The 22,281-nt window shown below is 39.9% G+C and overlaps 1 protein-coding gene across 1 annotated transcript in view; it reads right to left on the reverse strand.

Moving 5' to 3' along the window:
* Positions 1 to 22,281, reverse strand: part of LRP1B (LDL receptor related protein 1B) — a 1,288,869-nt gene that overhangs the window by 520,108 nt on the left and 746,480 nt on the right. The window contains exons 14-16 of the mRNA XM_045032831.1: positions 16,021 to 16,201; positions 5,491 to 5,710; positions 1,791 to 1,980 (exon numbers count right to left, since the gene is read on the reverse strand). Of these exons, the coding sequence (XP_044888766.1) occupies positions 1,791 to 1,980; positions 5,491 to 5,710; positions 16,021 to 16,201 (591 nt within the window). The remainder of the gene's footprint in view (positions 1 to 1,790; positions 1,981 to 5,490; positions 5,711 to 16,020; positions 16,202 to 22,281) is intronic.

A 22,281-nucleotide genomic window follows, 5' to 3' on the forward strand; every position in this document is an offset into this window, starting at 1 on the left:
CCGGCATACAAAAGGACAGTGGGGCTTTGAGAAAATGGTGGCTCAGAATGAAAGAGATATTTTCTGGAAGACAAAATAGGATCAGGAAGGATCCCAAGAGCGCCCTGACTTCCTAAAAGAATGTAAATTCAGTCTGTTCTTTTCCTGTAACTCAAGAGGAAAGCCTATCTAACTTTGCTTGTAGTGAAGAGTAAGATCAGATGAGACTGGTAGGCTGTCGTTTCTAAATCATTTTCTCTAATGCTTTGTTCCATTTCCTAACAAACACTATAGTTTTTTAATCAAAATGTTGTGTGTGGTACCAAATCAAATGCCTTACAGATGGCTAAGTATTATGTTGGCATTATGTCACTATATCACTGGTCACAGACTCCCAAAGGAAGAAATGAAGGTGTCCAGCCAGACCTGCATGATAAGAAGAAACTGAGTTTGATGGGGCATTATACTGAGATTAAGAAATTCCACTGCAAGACAGGTAAAGGCATGAGGCTTAACTCCTGGGGGTGGGGGGTATACTCAGAGAGACTAGTAAAGGGACAGAGGTGCAATCAGCCTGTAACTGTGACAGTCACTAATGTAATATGTTGACTGCGGCTGAACAAGGCTTATTTTAGAGCTATAGTATAATAATCAATAGGCATAATATATGATGAATATTATAGATATTTAACACATAGATGAATGTTACAGCATTTCATTTCATTTCAGGTTCAGTTCTGCTTGAAAATTATATGGAGTGCCTCATATAAAAGATTAAATAGATGAGCCACGTGGGAGACTTTGATCTTCTATGGAAACTGGAAGCATTATTCTACTTTTATTCCAGACAAAGAATGATAGCCCTATCTGATTCTGTTCTTTTGAAGATTGTTACACACATTCTTAATATATTGATCAAACAGTTCCACAAGTTCGTATTTGTATCTAAAACTATAGCAGATACTGTTATTTTGTTATACTGTAGCTATCCTTTGGAGGGGTTCTCAGATCTGAGTTTCTGCTATTTAAGCTCCAACTAAAGCTATGTCTGGGTCGGTATTTCATATTGTAAGACAATAATCCCTACTTTATGTTGTAGACAAGTAATAAGAACCCAAGTCATTTCTTCACTGAACATAATTGTAAACTAACCTGTGAGCTAGGAATCACATTATCTGAACCACATCCATGTTTTTTCTTTATGACCTTTTATTTGAGGAGGAAAACTTCTCCTCTGATTTAAGTTATGGTATATGCTTCCCCCTACTGGTCAATCAATGCAGCACAGCAGAGCATCATTGCACAGTCTCAGCTGACTGAGGCACGGAATTATGCTGTAGTGGAGCTGATGAAGATCAAGGAGGAGGAGAAGAAAATTACAAACGAAAAAAGACAGAAAATTTTTCTGGTATTGCTGGCCACTGAGAAAAGGTAGCTACAACAATATCTTTAATATAATTGAACAAGAAATAGGTATTATGTACTGTATTTCAAGATTCCTTTCACTGGTATGGAAAAACTGGCAATCCAGAAAGACTGTGTGAACACACATCCAACAACTGTAGCTACATACAATATTGTGAGTCAATGTAGTTGGCAGGCAGGAACAAGGAGATGATGAATTTTAAGATCCTGTAAGGGGCTGAAACCTCATAAAATATCTTTATATCACCCCATATTTTCATTGACATTGAATCCAGCTGTTTTCCTCCAAACATTGAGGAAGCATGAGAAAAATATTCAGTATATATAACTATTGTGAAATACTGTTTGGTGTGAAACCCTGTAGAGAAGTTACATATTGTCAATACCTTGCTGCTTGTAGCGATCATAAATCTGAAGCCCAAAGAGAGGTGGTCTCTCACTTCTTAGTAATGTCACATTCCTCATCATCAGATCCAACTGAAAAATAGAGCCATTCATATAATCTGTCCAGAAAATATAATTTCCATGATGTGATAGCCCAAAAGGATGATTCAGCTCCTTCCCATTGTAGACTACCTGCAATTAAATAATGTGAACTGAATATTGGTCAGAATTGAAATGTTTTAGTATACATGTCAGACTAGGGAAAAGAAGACAGAAAGCTCAGAAATGAGCAACTCTGTCCATACACAAAGATTTCATTCATAACATACAGTACAATCAAAGTTTGATTCTAATAGACTTGATATTCCAATATCCCCAATGTTTTTCAGACATTTTAATAGACTCTAAATAGAGGCCCTATTCTGATAATCCACATGTATCCTTTTTTTTTTGTCTTGAGTTTCTACCTTGTGGCTTTATGGGTGGCATTGGTATATCACTCGGTTATTTACCTTCTTCCAGTGACCTACATTGTTAAATGGAACTGAGTTATTGAAGTTGGAGGAGAATACACATCATGGTCCCTGAAATAAGGCAACCTTTCAAATTAAATGCATTTTCCATGAATACCTGAAACTTTCCTAGTCACTGGAGTTATGTGTAAAATCCTATCTTCAGTACAGAGGCCGAAAAGTTGCTGTAAAACTCACTTCACAGCCACCACTCCAGTCTCAGGACTGCCTTGGTGACAAATGCAGCTCCTCACATAAGAGGGACTACATCATAGTTAAAAAACTTGGGTTTTTTTCCTCTGTAAAGTTTTGATGAAAATGGAGAGGAAAGTATTTTAATCTAAATTTTCAACACAAAGTTTTGACTTTTGGCAGAAATTCAAATGCCAAAATTTATGTCCAAACCCCAAAATATGTCTTTTTGTTAATGCCTCTATAATGCCTCATGAGAATTGTAGTCTGGGTTTCTCAAGCTCCCATTCTCCTCTATCCCTTGTTGGGCAACATTTCCCATGATGCACCACTGTCTCCCTTCTTGGAAAGGGAAAGCAGTGCATCATGGAAGTCCCTGGCCATCCAGTTTCATAGAAAATGTAGTTCATCTGGGTAGCCTGGCCAATAGAGAAGAATGGGGAGATAAGGCATTCAAATAACAATTCTCATGTGCAGCATTTCCAAATCAAAATATTTTGATTTTCAGGCATTCATTTTCACAATGACAAAAAAGCTAAATTTTCCACAAAATCACAGTTTCAACAGATAATTTTAAACCATCTCTACTGGTGCATCTGTGCAGTCTTCTTTACCCGCTGTAATTCCCCACTGTACTGGCAGACAAGGATGAGAGAGATCTTTGAGGGCAGCCAAGCTATACTCAGAACAAGGCCTGCAGAGGGACATGCTGCATTGCATTCTCCCAAACTAGATGGTGGGCAGAGGCCAATTTAGCCCTCAGTAAAAGTTAAAGCAACCTCAGGGCTAGTCCAACCTTTAGCAGCTGCAATGGCTTCCTAGGAGCTTTTCTGTTATCCCAGGATTGGTAGGATGCAAGGCTCTATGACCATGCTTTTCCTACCCCCAACATGTCCTTTATGCTGGGGCATGCGGTGGAGTTGGAGGAGGGAGAAAAAGCAAAAAAGAGCACCCCTAGCTGTGCTTTTGGAGCAACCCCTTGACACTGCTGGAGTGGCACAAATAGGACAGAGCTAAAGCAAATCCATCTAAACAAATGTTTTGGCATTACATAACCAACACAATGAGGTTATGCAGGATGAAGCACCAATGGAGCAATCAGGTATACAAGGGTAGTCTCCACAACTGCTATGTAGGGATCTGCATACTGTTCCCAAGTAGGCTAGCACATAGGATGGAATCAGCACGGGCTAGAACAGAGATCACAGGATCTGTGATTGTGTAGATCCTGTGGCCCTCACACTCTGCTCAAAGGTACAGACAGTCTGTGTGCTATTCCATTCCATAGTTTGAAGCAGTGACTATTCAGGGGAATGCCCTGGTCCCAGTTTTATGGGTTGGATTTCACTTTTCCATCCTTAGCTAAATAAGGTGAATTTCACCACAAACTATTAGGCTTTGGAACAGGTTTCCACAAGTGGGTATTGTGCCCTTGATCACTGAGTCAGTGCCACTTCCTCCAGCAACTGCTGAAATAACGAAGTATTTATTGTGTCTGACAACTTCCAAGTAAATGGAAATGGTAGAATTAACAATAATAATTTAGAAAAGGCTTTTCTTTCCTTTTCTTTTCTTTTTTCTTTTCTTCTCCAGCAGCAGAGCCTCCCTCCCCCCAGTGTGTCTCAATATTTTCTTCATCTCATCTGGCCACCCTATCAGATGGTGATAACACTCTTGCCATTCCACTAGTACCTCTCGAGGATGTTAAAGAAAAGCTACTAAAATTAGGCATTTTAAAGTCAGCAGGTCCCGATGACTTGCAACAGTTGTTTAAGGAGCTTGCTGGACCATTAGTGTTGATTTTAAATAAGTCTTGGAGCACTGGGGAAGTATCAAAAGACTGGAAGAAAGCTAATGTTGTGACAGTTTTTAAAAAGGATAAACAGGATAACACAGGTAATTACAGGCCTGTCTGCCTGATATTGAGCCTTGCAAGATAATGGAATGGCTGATAAGGGACTCAATTAATAAAGAACTAAAGGAGGATAATATAATTAATTAAAATCAACAGATTTAGGGAAAAGATATTTTTTTAAATGTGATTATAAGTTTGGTTGATAATGATAATAATGCCAACATAATACTTAGCCATCTGTAAGGCATTTGATTTGGTACCACACACAACATTTTGATTAAAAAACTAGAATGGTATAAAATTAACATAGCACACATTACATAGATTAAAAACTGGCTAACTGATAGGTCTCAGAATGTAACTATAAATGGGGACTCATCATCAAAATTCAGATAGGAAATAAGGTGTACATTTTTAATGGTGAGAGTAATTAACAATTGGAATAATTTACCAAGGGTCATAGTGGATTCTCAATCACTGACTATTTTTAAATCAAGACTGGATTTTTAAAAAAAAATAGATATGTTCAAGGAAGTATTTTGGGGAAGTTCTATGGCCTGTGCTACACAGGAGGTCAGACTAGATCATAATGGTTCTTTCAGGCCATAGAGTCTATGTTTCTAGCTAGTGAAGTTGGCTAAATCAATCAGCAAGCTCCATAATCAAGTGGCTGGACTTGTTAGTGTGTGTCCCCTGTGTATTATAACAAAGTCTCAAGCACTGACCCATGCAGTCCATGAAAAGCTGTTTTACCAGGTGAGCCCAATAGAAGGCTCCTGCTGGCAAAGCCAGAAGGAGCTGTGTTAAATTTGTCTCTACTGGAAGTCTCTGTACCCTGGTGGTCTCAAATCACAACACAATTCATTGCTACATGGGAAAACTGGATTGAAAAAAACAACAACACCTTTGTATCACTGCTTCTAAAGCTAAGAAAAATATGTCAGGCCATGCCATGTTCTCCTATAGTAGACTGCCAACTGCACTGTTTTCAATGGAGCTTATGCCAGGCATCCCACAGGGTCTACTTACAGCAGCCTTGCAGGTGCGGAGGGGAAAAAACTTTGAAAAATATTTTTAACACAACACAGTATGATTCAGTGAAAGGGGAAGCCTGTGGATAAAACAGCAGCATTTTTCTTTTACCTTTCTGTCAGTTCCATTCAAAAATATTCTTTCAATGTGATCATAATAGGCATCACACCAGTACAATACATTTGTATGATAGTCCAGAGTTAAACCATTTGGCCACAGCATCTTTGATGTCACAAAAATCTGCCGGCTGTAGCCATCCATCCATGCCTTCTCGATTCTTCCCACACTGTCATCTATTTCATCTTCCTCCCAGTCCGTCCAATACATCCAGCTATGAAATTATAAATAAAAGCATTCAGATATCATTTGAACTATCTGATTTATATTTTAGAAGGCCTTCAACAAAAAGTTTGTAACTTCATACGATTGTAGTTTGCTTTAGTCTTTTGCGTGAATGACACCTGCTGATTCCTTCAAATGAATAACAGCATTTGCAGCAAAGCAAAAAAAATCCCTTTGGTTCAGTGTCATTAAACTACTATTCTATACACACAGAATATAATCAATTATGTGATTAAAAAGTGAGATGACTGATATGAGAAGTCAGAGTACTGTTAATGAGCTGCTAGAGACTTTATTTAATCTCAGCAATTATGATTTTTTTTAAGACCAGGAATTGGATTGACTTTGTTCCAAAGGGCAGAATTGTATTAGGATTGTTTGGCCAAGTCTATTTTGTCTTCTTGATGCAAATTATCTGCTTTTTTCTATTGCTGCTTAACACTATTGAAAACTCCACATAGGATAAGTTAACTGCACACACGTTTAATAACAAGAGATTAAGTGACCTTGAAACTTTGAATACTACTTCTATCGCATATTAAAAGCCAATGACTTACTTAAAGCAATATTGTGATTGGTTTATACCTTATACAGATTTTTAGAAAGAAAAAGAAACCGTAGGCTGTTTTTGTCTAATTGTATTCAAAGACTCTAAGGGTATGTCTATACTACCCGCTGAATCGGTGGGCAGCGATTGATCCAGCGGGGGGTCGATTTATCGCATCTAGTCTAGACACGATAAATCGACCCCTGAGCACTCTCCGTCAACTCCGGTACACCACCAGAGCGAGAGGTGCAGGCGGAGTCAACGGGGGAGCATCAGCAGTCGACTCACTGCAGTGAAGACACCATGGTGAGTAGATCTAAGGATGTTGACTTCAGCTACATTATTCATGTTGTGTAACTTAGATCGATCCCCCCCCGCCCCCGCAGCGTAGACCATGTCTGAGTTTCCATCATTCATGGCTGCTGAATTGATCTATTCTTAAGGTTTTTTTGCACTGGTTATATTTCCCATTTTCATTTATGATATTTGTAGGCCATATTTATTTTTCGCTTGAATTTCCTTTACCACTTTTCTGGAATACAAGGGACTTGTGTAAATTTCTTTAGTCAGCTAATATACTTTTCCAATAGCAGTGGCATAAAGTATGTGCATTAGTGCTCCCTTACTACCACACAACTCCTTTCAACCAAACATTTGTATTTTTATAAAATAGTATATTATTTTCAAACATATTTTAGGGTTTTCATTTATATATGAATAAAATGGAATAAAATTATCAGCGCCTTCTTATTTATTGCTCTGCAAATTAGCTGCTGTTTGAATGTAAACATCTTCAGTAGTACAATATGGACTTGATCTGGCAAGGTGCTTATCACCCTGGACCTAATTCAGAAATGCACTTACTCAGATGCTTAATTTTAAACACATGAATAACTTTGACTTCAATGGGACTTCATGTGAAGCACACGCTTAAGTGATTTGCTATGCAGGGATCACGGTGCTCATCACCTTGCAGTACCTTGCCTTATAACTGCAGTTTACTGCTGGGACACAAATTTGGCAAAATGAAAAAAAAAGTGAAAAATGTGCAACCCTATTTCTTCTGGGGAAAAAAAAAAGATGGACTACGTACAGTTCTTGAGAGCTTTGAAGATCCTCTAATGTGAGACTGGTCAAACAAAACTAGATAAGTATGGAACTATTAATGTTTTATAAAGTGGCTACAATTAAAACAATGAACATTTGCCAAAACATATCACACAGGTATTATAGGATGGAACTGACTATTATTAAGGTTGCTTGACACTTCTCATTGTAAGACCCTGTTTTCAGTTCCTTAACACGTTGTCAAATATTAACAGTTTGGACTGAAATTTTCCATCCTGAATGTCTGCCTCATGTTCAATGTTTTGGGAACATTTCTGCCATGAGTGCAGCCAATTCTCAGAACAAGGTTAGGGGAATATATGTTTTGTCCATTTAAAAAATTTCTGTCAGTCTTTTCTTTGAAAAGTCCTACTGGTCCCATGCTTTGGAGTAGAATCTTGAAATTTGACAGGGTGTAGCCTGTGTGTCAGGGATGTGCCCTTTGTTGTCCCTGTGAAAATCCACCCAAATTTGACCAAATTATAAGCCTTTAAAAATTGCAACTCACACATGTCCTGGAGAGAACAGCTAAATTGCCTGAAATTTCTGTCTGCACTGACTATGCTCTAGCCCAGGGCTGAGCAAGACTTTCCCTAAAACTGCAGCTCTGGCTGCTGTGGGTCATGCAGAGTCTGTACATCTAAAGTGAGAGCATGGAGGCTGTTTCTCCTATGCTCTCTATGCCACTCACCCACAATTGGGCACAAGCAGACTGGAGGAGGAGGCTGCCTGAGTTGAAGGCAGAGGAGACAAAAGCTGGACCTGCAGAGGGGATAGAGGGAGGCTAAGATCAAATAAGGAGTCAGAGGACAGACTGAGACTGAGAACAAGTGGGGTGAAGGAAAATAAAGTGAAGGAGATGGATGACAGATCTGACGTGGAACTGGGGTGAGGAGAGAGAACCGAGATTGGCTGAGCAAAGAGATTGGGACAAGGAGCTGGGAGGAGACACACTGAGATTGGATGAGGAGCCCAGGGAGGGAGTTTCAGAGCGCGAGTTTATGGGGATAAAGAATGCAGGTGAAGCGGTGAAAGTGACTGGAGGCCAGGGTTGGGGTGACAGACTGGATGAGGAGTCAGGAGAGGCAGAACTGGGAATGGCTGAGCAAGGAAACAAACTGGGAGCAAGACAAGCGACTGGGACTGAAAGATGGAGACTCTCTTTGGAGAGGTGAGACCAGAACTTGCTGGGAAAAGAGACTTGGATTGGGATGAGAAGTTTGAGGAGTGGATAGTGGAACTAGCTAGGTGAAGATAATGGGATTGAGATGAAGAGCCAGAAGGTGGAAGAGACAGGGCTAGGAAAGAGACCGGCTGGAAGGGGCAGAAGGGGATCACAGGGAATATGCAGAAGTGTCTGTGCTCAATCCTCCAGTTTCTGGGGTGGAACCCAAGACTCCTGAGTCTCAACATTCTTCTGCTGTCAGCAAATGTCTGTGAAACCCAATGGCAAATTATCCCATTCCTCTGTAATACTGGTCTGCATAGAGGATGACAGCCTGCTAGTGCTATCAGTTACTCCATTAGCTCAAGTGGAAGAAGTTTGAATGGTGACTCTAAAGGTCCAACCCTGTTGTTGAAACATGTAGGTAGCAAAAAGATGCCACATGATAGAATTTCTGATTTTTCAGTTTGCCTTTTTTAAGCACTTGGGATGTTACACAAACGTGCGCGCACACACTCACAAAAGAAAGAAAAGAATTTAAAAGAACATTATTAAGTCAAGCACTGAAGTTAGGAAATGCCAGAGTTAAGGTTGCCTCTCCAACATTAATTTGTCACCTTGTGCATTATGATATGCAGTGTCTACTTACATAATCAAATACTACAGTCCACAGGATGGACCTACTCTGGGGATATACTCAGATTTCAGTAGCAAAGGAGGTTGTTGAGCACTCCTTCATTTGCTGAAGAAGTTGGAAGGTGTGCAGTGAATGAGGAATGGTACTGGAGGAAGAGAAAAGATGATCTCTTGGTTGAGCAGTTGAATACTGACCAGAAGAACTGGATTCTATTCCTCCCTCAGTAACAGAGTTCCTGTGTGAGGAAGAGTCACTTAAAGCAAACTTTTTTGTATGTCCCTAATTTTCTGGATGCCTGACTTGAGACCTTGGGGTCCTATTTAAAAACGTACTGAGCACTCATAGCTGCAACTAAAGTCAATGTGCTTGAACATACAAAATGTTTTATTATGCTAATTATTCTGAAAAATCAGGTTCTAGGCATCTCAAATTGGGCACTCAAAATTAGTGGATGCTTTTGACCTTAATCTCTGTGCATCAGTTTCCAATCTGTAAAATGGATAATGCTATCTTCTTTTCGCACGGGTGAATAGTGAAAATAAATTGATTAATGTTTGTGAAGCACTCAAATACAATAGTGATGAGTGCCACAGAAAAGTCCATGAGGAAATTCATAACTCTGTCTTCATAGCAGGGTTTGTATAATGTGAAGTAAAGTATGGGGACACACAATGAACAATGAGAATAAAACAAAATATTACACTGCTGCTCAATAATTGAGCACTGTCTGCTGAATGAGGCAGGGTCTTGTGGAAAAAAATAGTATATAATTATATAATTAAAGAGGGTATCATAATGCATACGCACAAGGGGGTTGCAGAGGCACCCTTAATTCTGGCATTTCCCAACTTTTGAGTGCTTGGCTCTGCACCTTAATAATGTTCTTTTAACATAATTTTATTTGTATATAATTACAGGGAAAATTATGGTATCTACAGTATCACTGTATGGTATTAACTTTTTAATAAGAAGTATTGAATGTAAGTAAGAGAATTAATATACTGGTCATGCTTCTTTAGATTTACACAAAGCACCTACCAGAAGTATTAAGACAGGAATCTCAAAAATAGGGGTATTCTAGGAACTATGTCATGGTATTTAGATCTTAAAATCAGCAGAATTCCATTCTGATTATAGTAGTAAAAATATTAAACACATGTTTATGAATACTAATTGTTTCAAGACTCTGTTAGGCTTTGTGCAGCTGATACTGATCTCACAGCAGTTTTATGTCATTGAAATTCCACAAGCTACAGTGGAGTTGCTTCTGATTTATAGTGGTGGGAGCTCAGAATCAAGTCTACAATTCTGACCTGTATTTTAAAGAGTAAAGCCCAAAAATTTTAGCTCTTAAATCACTACATTTCCAGCAGGGTTATGAAATGTTTAATTAACAATACTTTTGTTATCAAAGCTATTTAGCATCTTAGATTACATCAACTGTTTTAAATTATGCTCTGGTCTTCTGGGCAACCATTTTATTCAACACAGTCACATGGAATAAATATCAGTGATCTATTTTATTTTATATCACAAATTGGTAAGAAATTAAATTAAAAATCTGCCCTGGTTTACACAGGATAATTTTAATCGCTTTGAAAAATGACAGAAGTAAACATTTGTTCTCTTGCATCTCTTCTATCTCTTCCAGCTCACAATACAAAAGGAAGGTTTTTATTGCTTTAATTTAATACTAAGAACAAAACCAAATTCAATGCCCTGGGCTTATACACTGCATTATAAATCTGACTGGAACCACATTCAGTTTCACTATAGAATCAGTGAAACCTGAGCACCAGCTCTCTAAGAGTGAAGCAAACAACTAGGTCAATATACTACTTACTGTACTGAAAGGCCCAATAAATCAATATAGTTTGCAAACATTTATATGACTTGTTAAAAGGTAATAACTTTTTTTTCTTTTAACTTTATGCTGCAGCTTTTTGTAGCTATCTCCCATCAGATCAAATCATGCCCAAAGTGTATGACATTTGTATTTTAATTGAAAATCAAAATATAGTTATTGCTTTGCAATGCTTATCTTCTAGTCTAATAGTCTGAAGATCATTAAAATGCCATAATAAACCTTGTCCCTCAGGAAAACTTTTATAAAGGAGTATAACTATGAAAGTGTGTGTTATTTTATTAGAAAAGAGCACTGTACGATATCCCTTCTCAGACTATGCATCTTCATGCAATACCTTCCTGTGCTGCATACCTAACTGATAGAAATCAGTGAGCTGGAAAATTTGACAAAATAATTTCAGGTATTGGGATGATTTGGGGTCTAATTTGCATCACCACTATATGACTTAAACTAATTATAGCCTTCCTATAATAGTTTGCCTTCTTCAAAAGACAAACTTGGAAATGAAAAACTGATAATGTAAATAAATCCAAGTGTTAGGAATATAGCAATCAGCCCAGCCAACTAGAATTATCTACATGACTCACTCCACAGTGATACTTTATAGAACAGTCTTGCCAACTGGGTCATGGATACACTGAATTTGTATTACACCAACATAAGGTCATTTTTGTAATTTTGCCCACTTTGTATAATTTTGCCAGCAATGAAAATTATCTCTCTTTCGTGGCTGTATTAAGACAGTGTATCCAAGTATACTTTTATGATGTACAATAAAATAACAAACTTGAGATTTGTGAAAGGGGAGAGGAAAGGTTGCGTTAAAATATGAATTTGGTTGATACATGGCAATTTCTTTTTCAAATGTACTGCATCCACATGACACATCCAAATATCTACAGATGGTTTTTATTGAAGCCATTATAACAGTACTTGTTTGTTTTTGTCATTGTTGTTTATTCCTAGTAACCAGTATGTCCCCTAGAATATAGGGTAGTACTAAGATGACATTTATTGCAAGTGTTATCTCTACTTCTTTGGTAAAAAATCTGAAGTTGAATAGAATTGCTCCATTCTTACCCCCCCCAAAAAAGCTTTAAAATGCATTAAAAAAACACTATATAGTCTCCCTCATTGTTAGATTTAAGTAATACTGAAGGGGCAAATTATCTTCTTGAGTAAATTTAAAAGGATCTCTGCCTGGTCCTGCTAGTGAAGGTAGGGGACTGGAAAGGGGGAGGGATCTCTCAGTGGTTTGAGCATTGGCATGCTAAACCCAGGGTTGTGAGTTCAATCATTTAGGGATCTGGGACAAAAATCTGTCTGGGGATTGGTCCTACTTTGAGCAGGGGATTGGACTAGATGACCTCCTGAGGTCCCTTCCAACCCTGGTATTCTATGAACATCAGAATTTGCCCAATTTATATCAATTTTAACTGTTACAATCATGTTCCACATATGATGCTGCTAAGGCCAAGAATTAATAAGATTCAAAGAGGAATGGTATTGTACTATATATTACAATAAAATAAAAAGAATATATAACATTATAACACTTCCTGCATACAGAGAGTTTTAGAAGGACAACCTCATGCTTCAGGGATTAAGCCAATCTCTAATAGGAATTGTCCCACATCTGTTCATTGTTGGATTCTTGCAACTTCCTTTGAGGCATCTGGTGTTGGCCACTGTTGGAGACACGATACTAGACTAGATGGACCATGGGTCTGATCCAGTATGTTCCTATGTCCCCATATAGAACAGTAAATATATAATATATAGTACAAAAACACCTGATTAAGGCCTGGTCTACACTATGAGTTTATGTCGAATTTAGCAGCGTTAAATCGAATTAACCCTGCACCCGTCCACATAAAAAAGCCATTTTTGTCGACATAAAGGGCTCTTAAAATCCATTTCTGTACTCCTCCCCGATGAGGGGAGTAGCGCTGAAATCGACATTACCATTTTGAATTAGGGTTAGTGTGGCCGCAATTCGACGCTATTGGCATCCGGGAGCTATCCCACAGTGCACCATTGTGACCACTCTGGACAGCAATCTGAACTTGGATGCACTGGCGAGGTAGACAGGAAAAGCCCCACCAACTTTTGAATTTTATTTCCTGTTTGCCCAGAGTGGAGCGCTGATCAGCACAGGTGACCATGCAGTCCCAGAATCAAAAAAGAGCTCCAGCATGGACCGCACGGGAGATACTGAATCTGATCTCTGTATGGAGAGATGAATCTGTTCCATCAGAACTCTGTTCCAAAAGACGAAATCCCAAAACATTTGAAAAAAATCTCCAAGGCCATAATGGACAGAGGCCACAACAGGGAAACAACACAGTGCTGCGTGAAACTTAAGGAGCTGAGACAAGCGTACCAGAAAGCCAAAGACTCAAATGGACGCTCACAGAGGGAGGGGCGACTGACAACTGTAGCTATCCCACAGTTCCCGCACTCTCCGAAAACCATTTGAATTCTGGGTTGAGCTCCCAATGCCTGAAGGGTCGAAAACATTGTCGTGAGTGGTTCAGGATATATGTCGTCACCCCCCCCCCACCCATGAAAGCAAAGGTAAAAAAATTGTTTCTCGCCTTTTTTCACTGTCACTGTATGTCTACTGGATGCTGCTGGCAGACACGGTGCTGCAGCACTACACAGCAGCATCCCCTTGCCTTGCCTTGTGGATGGCAGACGGTACAGTATGACTGGTATCCATCATCGTCATCCCATGGGTGCTCCTGACTGGCCTCAGTGAGGTCGGTCGGGGGCGCCTGGGCAGACATGGGTGCTCCTGGCCAGCCTTGGTGAAGTCGGTCAGGGGTGCCTGGACAAAAATGGGAATGACTCCAGGTTATTCTCTTCTTTAAGTTTCGTGTAATGGAGATTCCGTCCTGCCTGAAATATCATGCCAGCTGGAGGCTTCTGCCTCAGGCTGCTCTCCCAGTTGGCAGCACTGCACGGTCGCACCTACCCCAGCCTACCCCTTGCTCCGATGGCTCACACTCAGATACTTAGACGTCAACATTTTATTGCAAATAAAAAAATTAAGCTCCTGTTTAGAACTGTCCCCCAACATACATATCCTGGGACACTTTGTATTTTACCAGTGTCAACCAAAGGCCCACACACAAATGGAGATTCAGTCCTGCCTGTGCTTCTATCCTAGTGCTTATCACAGATTCCCATTTTCAGCTATAGGCTGAGCAAGTGCAGAATGGTGGTTCACTCTACTTCGCTGTAAGCCAACCACCCTCCCCTCCCCCCTTTGATCTCTGTTTGCAATAAAATCAGTGTTGTTTCAAATTCATACATTCTTTATTACTTCATCACACAAATGGGGGGATAACTGCCACGGTAACCTGGGAGGGGTGGGGGAGGAGGGAAGCAATGTGTGGGGTTGTTGTAGGGCCACCCCCTAGAATGGCGTACAGCTCATCATTTCTGTGGAATGTCTGGGGCTCTGACCCGGAGAGGCCGTTTGCCTCTCTGGTTCTTTAGTAGGCTTGCCTGATATTCTAGGCAGGACTGACTCTCCATTAGACAAAACTTAAAGGAGAGAATGACCTGGAGAGTCATTCCCATTTTTGTCCAATGCGCCCCCCCGGCCGACCTCACCGAGGCCAGCCAGGAGCATCCATGACAGCAGCAGACGGTACAGTATGGCTGGTAACTGTCTTTGCTAACTTGTAAAGGCAAGGGGATGCTGCTGTGTAGCGCTGCAATACCGCGTCTGTTAGCAGCATCCAGTAGACATACAGTGACAGTGAAAAAAGGCTGAATGGGCTCCAGGGATGCTATGGCGTCTGCCTGGGCAATCCAGGGAAAAGGGAGTGAAATGATTGTCTGCCGTTGCTTTCACAGAGGGAGGATTGCCTGACGATATTTACCCATAACCACCCGCGACAAATTTTTGGCCCCATCAGGCATTGGGATCTCAACCCAGAATTCCAATGGGTGGGGGAGACTGCGGGAACTATGAGATAGCTCTGGGATAGCTACCCACAGTGCAACGCTCCGGAAGTCGATGCTAGCCTCAGTACATGGACGGACACCACTGAATTAATGTGCTTAGTGTGGCCGCATGCACTCGACTTTATACAATCGGTTGCCAAAAATCGAAATCTGTAAATTCGGAGTAATCCGGAGTGACCCGTAGTGTAGACATACCCTAATATGTATTGCACCATTTCATGGTAAGTGGCATGCCTTTCTGCAAAGGGGAAATTATGTTAAATGTCAATTTTCCCTGTTTTGTTCTTTCACTGTGGGCATTCTATGACAGTTAAGTACTGTATTATGAAGACTATTACCAAAAATTGTATCTTGAAAAAAAAACTGTCTTTGTGGATCAGTGTAACCCATTCATCGAATTCAGGGCCAAAAGGTCCTACATAAACTATTACAAACACACATGATATACGTGTTCCATTTGGATAAAGGGTTACCTGGAAAATGTGCAAACATATAGGTAGCTAGGTAACGCCCTATTAGTTGCATGTCTGAGAAGACTTAAGAGCATGTCATTCCTTTCAAATTCAATTGTTAAGCTCACTGAATTGGCTCTAGATCTGTCCTTTTCAGATAGCAGAATATGAATAACGTAAGGCTTTGTGAAAAGTGTTTGTTTTTACCCAGTCCATGCTCAGTTTTAGAAACAAGTGTGGATTAAAATATTTAAGACTGTATTTTGTTCTTGATCCATGTGTACAATTCCCACAGACAGCAATGGGATTTGTACCTGTCAGATTGAGAGCATGATATGGCCCCTGTGCTTTTTGGAAAACAGCAGAATAGCAGTGAATCAAATGCTTAATGCATAGGTCTGCTAGCTTCTTTAATATACATAATTTAGCCCGAATTTCAAAGAGCAGTTGTGTTGATCAGACAGAGGAATTTGACCCTAAATGCATTCATAGTGGAGACAAATTTAGTAAAATAAAACTAGTAAAATAAATTAAACGTCTTCATACCCATTGACAGGATCAACGACAATTCCTCTCGGATGAGACATATCTCCCTCTAACAAAATTTTTCGACTTTGAGAGGCTTTCTCCAATCTGGCTACAGTAATTGTTTTCCTGTGGCCATCATTTGTCCAGTACAAATTATTTCCAATCCAGTCCACGGCTATACCTTCAACATTATCAAGATCTGTTTAAAAAAAAGAAGTTTGAATTACTGTTACGTGTTAGTGTTCTGTTTTCTGATGTTTCTTTTCAGCTAATCATCAATGGATAAAATACAGTATAAATAAAGTCTGAAATTATTTGGCTCATTTTTGGGCTAGATTAAGTCTTTGCTCCAAACCCTCAGTAAGGAGTGAAGAGGACATGTGACCCATATATGCAGGGCCAGCTCCAGGCACCAGCCCAGCAAGCAGGTGCTTGGGGCGGCCAACGGAGGGGGGTGGCACATCCAGCTCTTTGGCAGCAATTCGGTGGCGGGTCCCTCACTCCCTCTCGGAGAGAAGGACCAGACGACGAATTGCCGCCAAAGACTGAAGCAGCGGCGGTAGAGCTGATCACGATCGTGGCCTTTTTTTGTTGTTTTTTTGCTTCTTGGGGCAGCAAAAACCCTGGAGCCGGCCTTGCATATATGTCTTGGAAAATGAACTAGTACAGTGATACTGAGCCTGAAGCCAGGGAGCCGGAAGTAGCTCTTTAATGTGTTTCCTGTGTCTCTTTGCAGTACATGGTATTAAAACACTGTGTGATTGAATTACTAACCAGTCTAAGTTATTAAACAAACAGGATGCTTGGTCTATGTTATTAGCCAATTGTAGAATAGTTGTTCAGTCATTTTGCTTTAAGAATAATACATATAAATAGTAAATGAAATTATGAATTCAGATTACTGTGGCTCTTTGGGGTAATACTGATCACTAATTTGGCTCCTGAACCACTGAGATCTGAGTATGTCTCCTCTGACTGTTGAAAAGAATTGTCCCTAAGAGTGCATTATGTACAATGTCCAAGAATTTCAGCTTCTACTGGCTTTCAATGCAATTTATAGGTTCCATAATCAGAAACTATCTGGACTGTCACTTCCTCTTGTGGCCTCTTCACATGAAGCTTCTGAAACCACAACATCCAAATAACGAAGGACCCTGGAGTCTAAGGAACTGCACGCCTTCATTTTTTACCATTTAACTACATGTATTTAACTAAATTCAGCACTGAGTGATATTGTGTTAATATTACTCCAGTAAAGTAAAATTCATTACTTTCAATTGCCAATTGTATAAATCATATCTTAACAGATATTCTAGTAAAACACTTGTTCTAATTTAGCAAGACCCAGTTATAAAAATCTTACTTATCAATCATCCTGAGAGAAACATATCATCCTTTTATTTTCCATTATGATATCCAGTTTTTGTGAAGAGACACTAAGTAGTTCAGTGCCCATTTCTGTGACCATTTTGCCAGGCTGCAACATACCATAAACAACATAACTTCCCAAAACAATTCACAAATTACATACTGCCAGTACCACTGAATTTCAGCAGCCTCTCTGTGGGAAGAGAAATATTGAGGATAGCAGCCAGTAGGCGTACTGAATGTTGTACAACAGTGTGGCATGGGAAATTTGGTACAGCAACATATTTCTGCAAAATATATCATATGTTTTTAAGATACTATGATGGCATGAATAAACCCACACTGGAGAGTTCAAAGTGTAGGAAAACTCTGGGATCAGGAAGCCCTGACAGGCCTGCTGGGCATGCTTCAGTTGGAGGAGGGACTTAAAAGGGAGTCTCTTCAGCACAACAGGGGGGCAGGTGGCAAGAGGCAGACCTGCATTTGCTGCTGCAGAGGTATTATGCCAGGAAGACATTCCCAGGAGCATATCTGCTTCAGAGTTGAGACACCCTAAGCTGCTGAGCCCCATGGACCAGGCTGCCAGGGACAACTGCCAGCCACGACATGGGAGGGGAAAAGCAGTAGGAAGAGGCCCTTGGAAGCATTAGCCAGACCACACATAACTCCTGCATTAAAGCGCTCAAGAGGGCCCCTTGGGTTGTAACATGGTGGAGTTGGAGGGCCCAGGTTTTCCCTACTTCATAACTGCTAGGTAGGGCTGCTGCCACAGACTTCAATCACTAGGAGGTGCTGTTGCCACACACTGTAACTGCCAAGCAGTGCTATCACCACAAACTATAACTACTAGGCAGGGAGGCTTGCCTCTGCATAAAGATCCATGCAAAGCTTCAGTTTTTTTTAAAGTTTGCTTGGAAAATCCACATACTAAACTGCTAGAATTTCAATTTATCTACCTTGAATATAAAGAGCTATGAAAATTTTGATTAGGTTTGAACCTGTTCTTCCAGAAAGAGTAAAGGCCAGATCCTTGACCTTGTTTCATTTGTATTGCACTATTCCACTGGTGCAGAGCAGCTGTAATATGGCACAACCAATCCTCTGAAGATTCTTCCTATGTAGAGCAGCATCAATCCATAGCAGCTCCTATGTACTCTCCTGGCTCCTGGTTAAGGGAGATGGTTGGGGTATTCATAAACAATTTAAATTAGAGCAGCCTTGATGCTGCTCTAATGTATGTCATGGACCACTCAACAGTCAGAGGGCCCCAAGGTCCAGAGAATGTAAAGATGGCTTAAAGCCACCTTTGCCTCCCACCTCCACCTCTGATGCCAAGTACATCAATGGCCCTAAATATTGTTTCCGTCCAGGTTTTGGACGTAAGAGGAATGCAGGAGAAGGCCCTAACAGGCCAATTTCATTATTTAATCAATTTTCTTTATTAACTTTTTCATAAAGGAAAAGATGGGCCTTTTACTTCAATTCATGTAAACAGACATGAAATCTGATGCATTATGGCTGTATCTATAGTACCATTATCATTTTTCACTGTACGCTGTGATAAAAATGTAATTCTGGTATCTACATACAGTATAATATTTTTATTTTCAGATTTATAAAATGAGCTCTTCACAGTATCTCTGCAAATTTAATAAACAAAGGTAAATAAACGTTGAATATATTTAATGTGTTGACAAATATCAATAGTCATAGGGTACACAAATCCCACATGGACTGGAAAGAGTTAAACTGCAGCACACACAACCAGCCTGCCCTAACACTGTTAGTGGGCATCAGGCCTGTAGGAAGGGGCTGAAAAAGGGAAGAGCTCACTCAGTTGTAGCTGGCTAGGAAGGAGAGCGTACCAACTGTTTTCACCCATCTGGAGTCAGGAATGGAGTAGGACTGTGGCTGGTCAGAGCCACCCAGAAGGGAAGGCAGGCCTGACACCAAGCTAGCTGAGTTTATCAGGGACCTGCCAATGGTGTTAACCTAGGCCACAGCAAGGAATGCCCCACTATGAAAAAAATGGTGGGGTCTGAGAGCTGAATGCAGAGAGCAGGCAGAGAAATAACCTTGGAGGGGCTGAGAACTACGCTCAGCTGGGATAAAGACTCTTTTATTATGTGTTTGTTTTGGGACTTTCAATTCTGCTACCCAAAAGTGGGGGATTGAGCTTTCATGGTGACCTGGCCAGAGGGCTGAGCCATATGTCTCCAGAGTGGGCTGGAAACCCTGTTGGGGAAACTAAGACAGTGAGACTACAGCCCCATGCTCTATCATGAAGAGGTACCCAGGGTGCGGTGACCCTACAACACAACACAGATGGAATCATCCCAGAATAACATTCTGTTCGTATCTCCACAGTCACTTCATTGTGGCAAACCCTGAAATGGACAGATGGACACTAGGGCTTTACAATACTGTTAGACTGAAAGAGTAGCAACTTCCACAGTTGAGGATCCTCCACTGAGAATATTCATCCTTCAGCTCCCAGATAACTGTAAACAAAGCACTCTAGATGATTTCCTTATCTGCCTGACACATGTGGGGCCAAACCATGTGGGGCTTTATATTATATACACATGCTGATGTTGATTTAATATGCATTAGATGTGTACTGTTAACCCCACACAGCTTCACAGATCAATATTCATACCTAAGCTCAATCAATATACAAAGGCAAGAAACTCTTATCTTTAAAATGAAAGGAATCCCCCAGCTTTAAATGTTTTCCCAATGTTACAGTTTAATATAAAACCAATTCAAATACCAAAGAGAATATCTTATCAAGGGACAGGTAAAATAAAGTTAATAGTGGTCCACCTAAATGATTGTTTGTAAAAGTGATGAAGAATTAGTAATTAGCTATTACTGATAATTTTTTCCTCAAGAAAACAAGTTGATTACATTATATAAGAAGCAAAAATAATTTTAATGAGCACTATATCACTATATCAATTACACCTGTGTGTGTGTGTGTGTGTGTGTGTACACATACATACATATGCACACGCACATAAAATGGTAAAAGATGAAAAAAGCTCAACTGAGAAAATCCGGTTAGAAAATGCTGTGGCAGCTCAAATAAACTCAACTACATGGGTTTCATCTGTTGCTGGGGAAAATATAAGCATAGCTAAAACTAAATATTGAAGGATTGAAAATACATAGAGACTCGAAGAGGATTAAGCCTTTTAGATCTTTAGAACAAAAGCTGTTTTAATCTCCTAAAATAAATCAAGAACTTTAAAAGCAAATACTGCATTTTTGATTCCACTTTCCTTGTTCTTCCATTATATCATTTCCAATACCTCTCATGAACAATACCAGGCTTAACATTTAAAAAAAAATAATTGAATCTAGTACTACAGCACTAAATATATTAAAAAGCTAAAATCAACTTCTAAAACTGCATAGATATAATTTGCTTGGTACATCAACAGTTTTGAGTTAATTGATCAAAAGATGTGGTTGAAGGTTTCAAAAATGCAAATTTCACCAGTCGTTCAATTGCCCAAGCTTAAAATTACTATTATTTTTGTCTGTTCACCTCCTTACATACAAAATTTATATTAAATAATGCTTAAAGTTGTATTTCTGTATTTGCACTGTGAGCTTGCTGGAACAGGGACGCTTTTACTGTGCTTTTTCTACAGCACCTAGCATAATGGACTCGCAGTTTTGATTAGGACTTCTAGAATGTTACTGTTATTAGTACTACAGTTATTACTACTACTATGTAATATCCATTGAGAGTGTTTTGTTTATTTGTATGGGTTAATTATGTGCTCTGTTCAGGGTCTAATATTAGCTATATAAAATTGAGCATTAGTGCCCAAATCACCTCATCCTCCCTTTCCGCTCCTTGAGGAGTCTCTCCTGTTTTCTTCCTCTAAAATTCTACCTAGCTAATGTACTTATATGCCCCCCATACCATAGTATCTGAGCGTCTAACAATTTTTAAACTATTTATCCTCACAACACCCTTGTGAAGCAAGAAGTGGTACTATCCCCATTTTACAAATGGGAAACTGAGGCACAAAGAAGGTACGTGACTTGCCCATGGTAACACAGGAAGTCTATCAAAGGGGAGAGACTTGAACCCAGGCCTCCTCAGTCCCAGCCTAGTGTCCCAATCAATGGACCATCCTTCCTTCATAATCACATCTCTTCCTGCCTTATGTCTTCTGTGGCTCCCTCTTTCTCCACTTTGTCTTGATATCACTTGCTCTGTCTCTCCCACTACTCCTTCTCTCTCCAATATTGAAGAAAACTGTTAGTGTACAAAACAGCCTCAGGAGACAGACTTTTTAAAATGGGGAAATTAATCATGAAGTAACAGATTCTCTTATCAGTTCTTGATTCCTCTGCACCACTCAGGAGGTAGAAAGAGGCTAGAATCTGTCTGCAAATGGCTAGCAAAGAATGTCACTGTTGGCGGGAAACTCCCTGCTATCTACTTCTAGGCTCCCTGTTCCTATGACCTCTAATCCCAGTGTAGGGGGCATGTCTGGATAAGGAAGATGGTTTGGCAGAGCTTTGGTCTTTCATGACAATCCTATACTGGTTTAAGTTCTAACCCCTAACTGCCAGATGCTTTAAGTTGTGTTGGGAAAAAGGGCTAGTCCTTGAAATCAAGGAGACTAATGTGACTCTCTGACAACTGACCACTTATGTCACACTGAATGCTAGACACAGAAAAGAATCTAGGTTCAAATGTTCTCAACATTACCATTCACTTTTGGAAATTCAGACTGCAACACATGTTTGTCATAGTCATAATACTGATAAGTTATACATTTCAGGGTCGGAAGTCAACAAGACTTGAGAAAAGGAAAGCAGATTATATACATCTAGTATTTTCTGTTCTTTCTTATGTTAGCTATGCTGTTTGGACTCTAGTTTGAA

Source organism: Mauremys mutica, chromosome 10, assembly GCF_020497125.1.
Source record: "Mauremys mutica isolate MM-2020 ecotype Southern chromosome 10, ASM2049712v1, whole genome shotgun sequence".
In the NCBI taxonomy this organism is placed as follows: Eukaryota; Metazoa; Chordata; order Testudines; family Geoemydidae; genus Mauremys; species Mauremys mutica.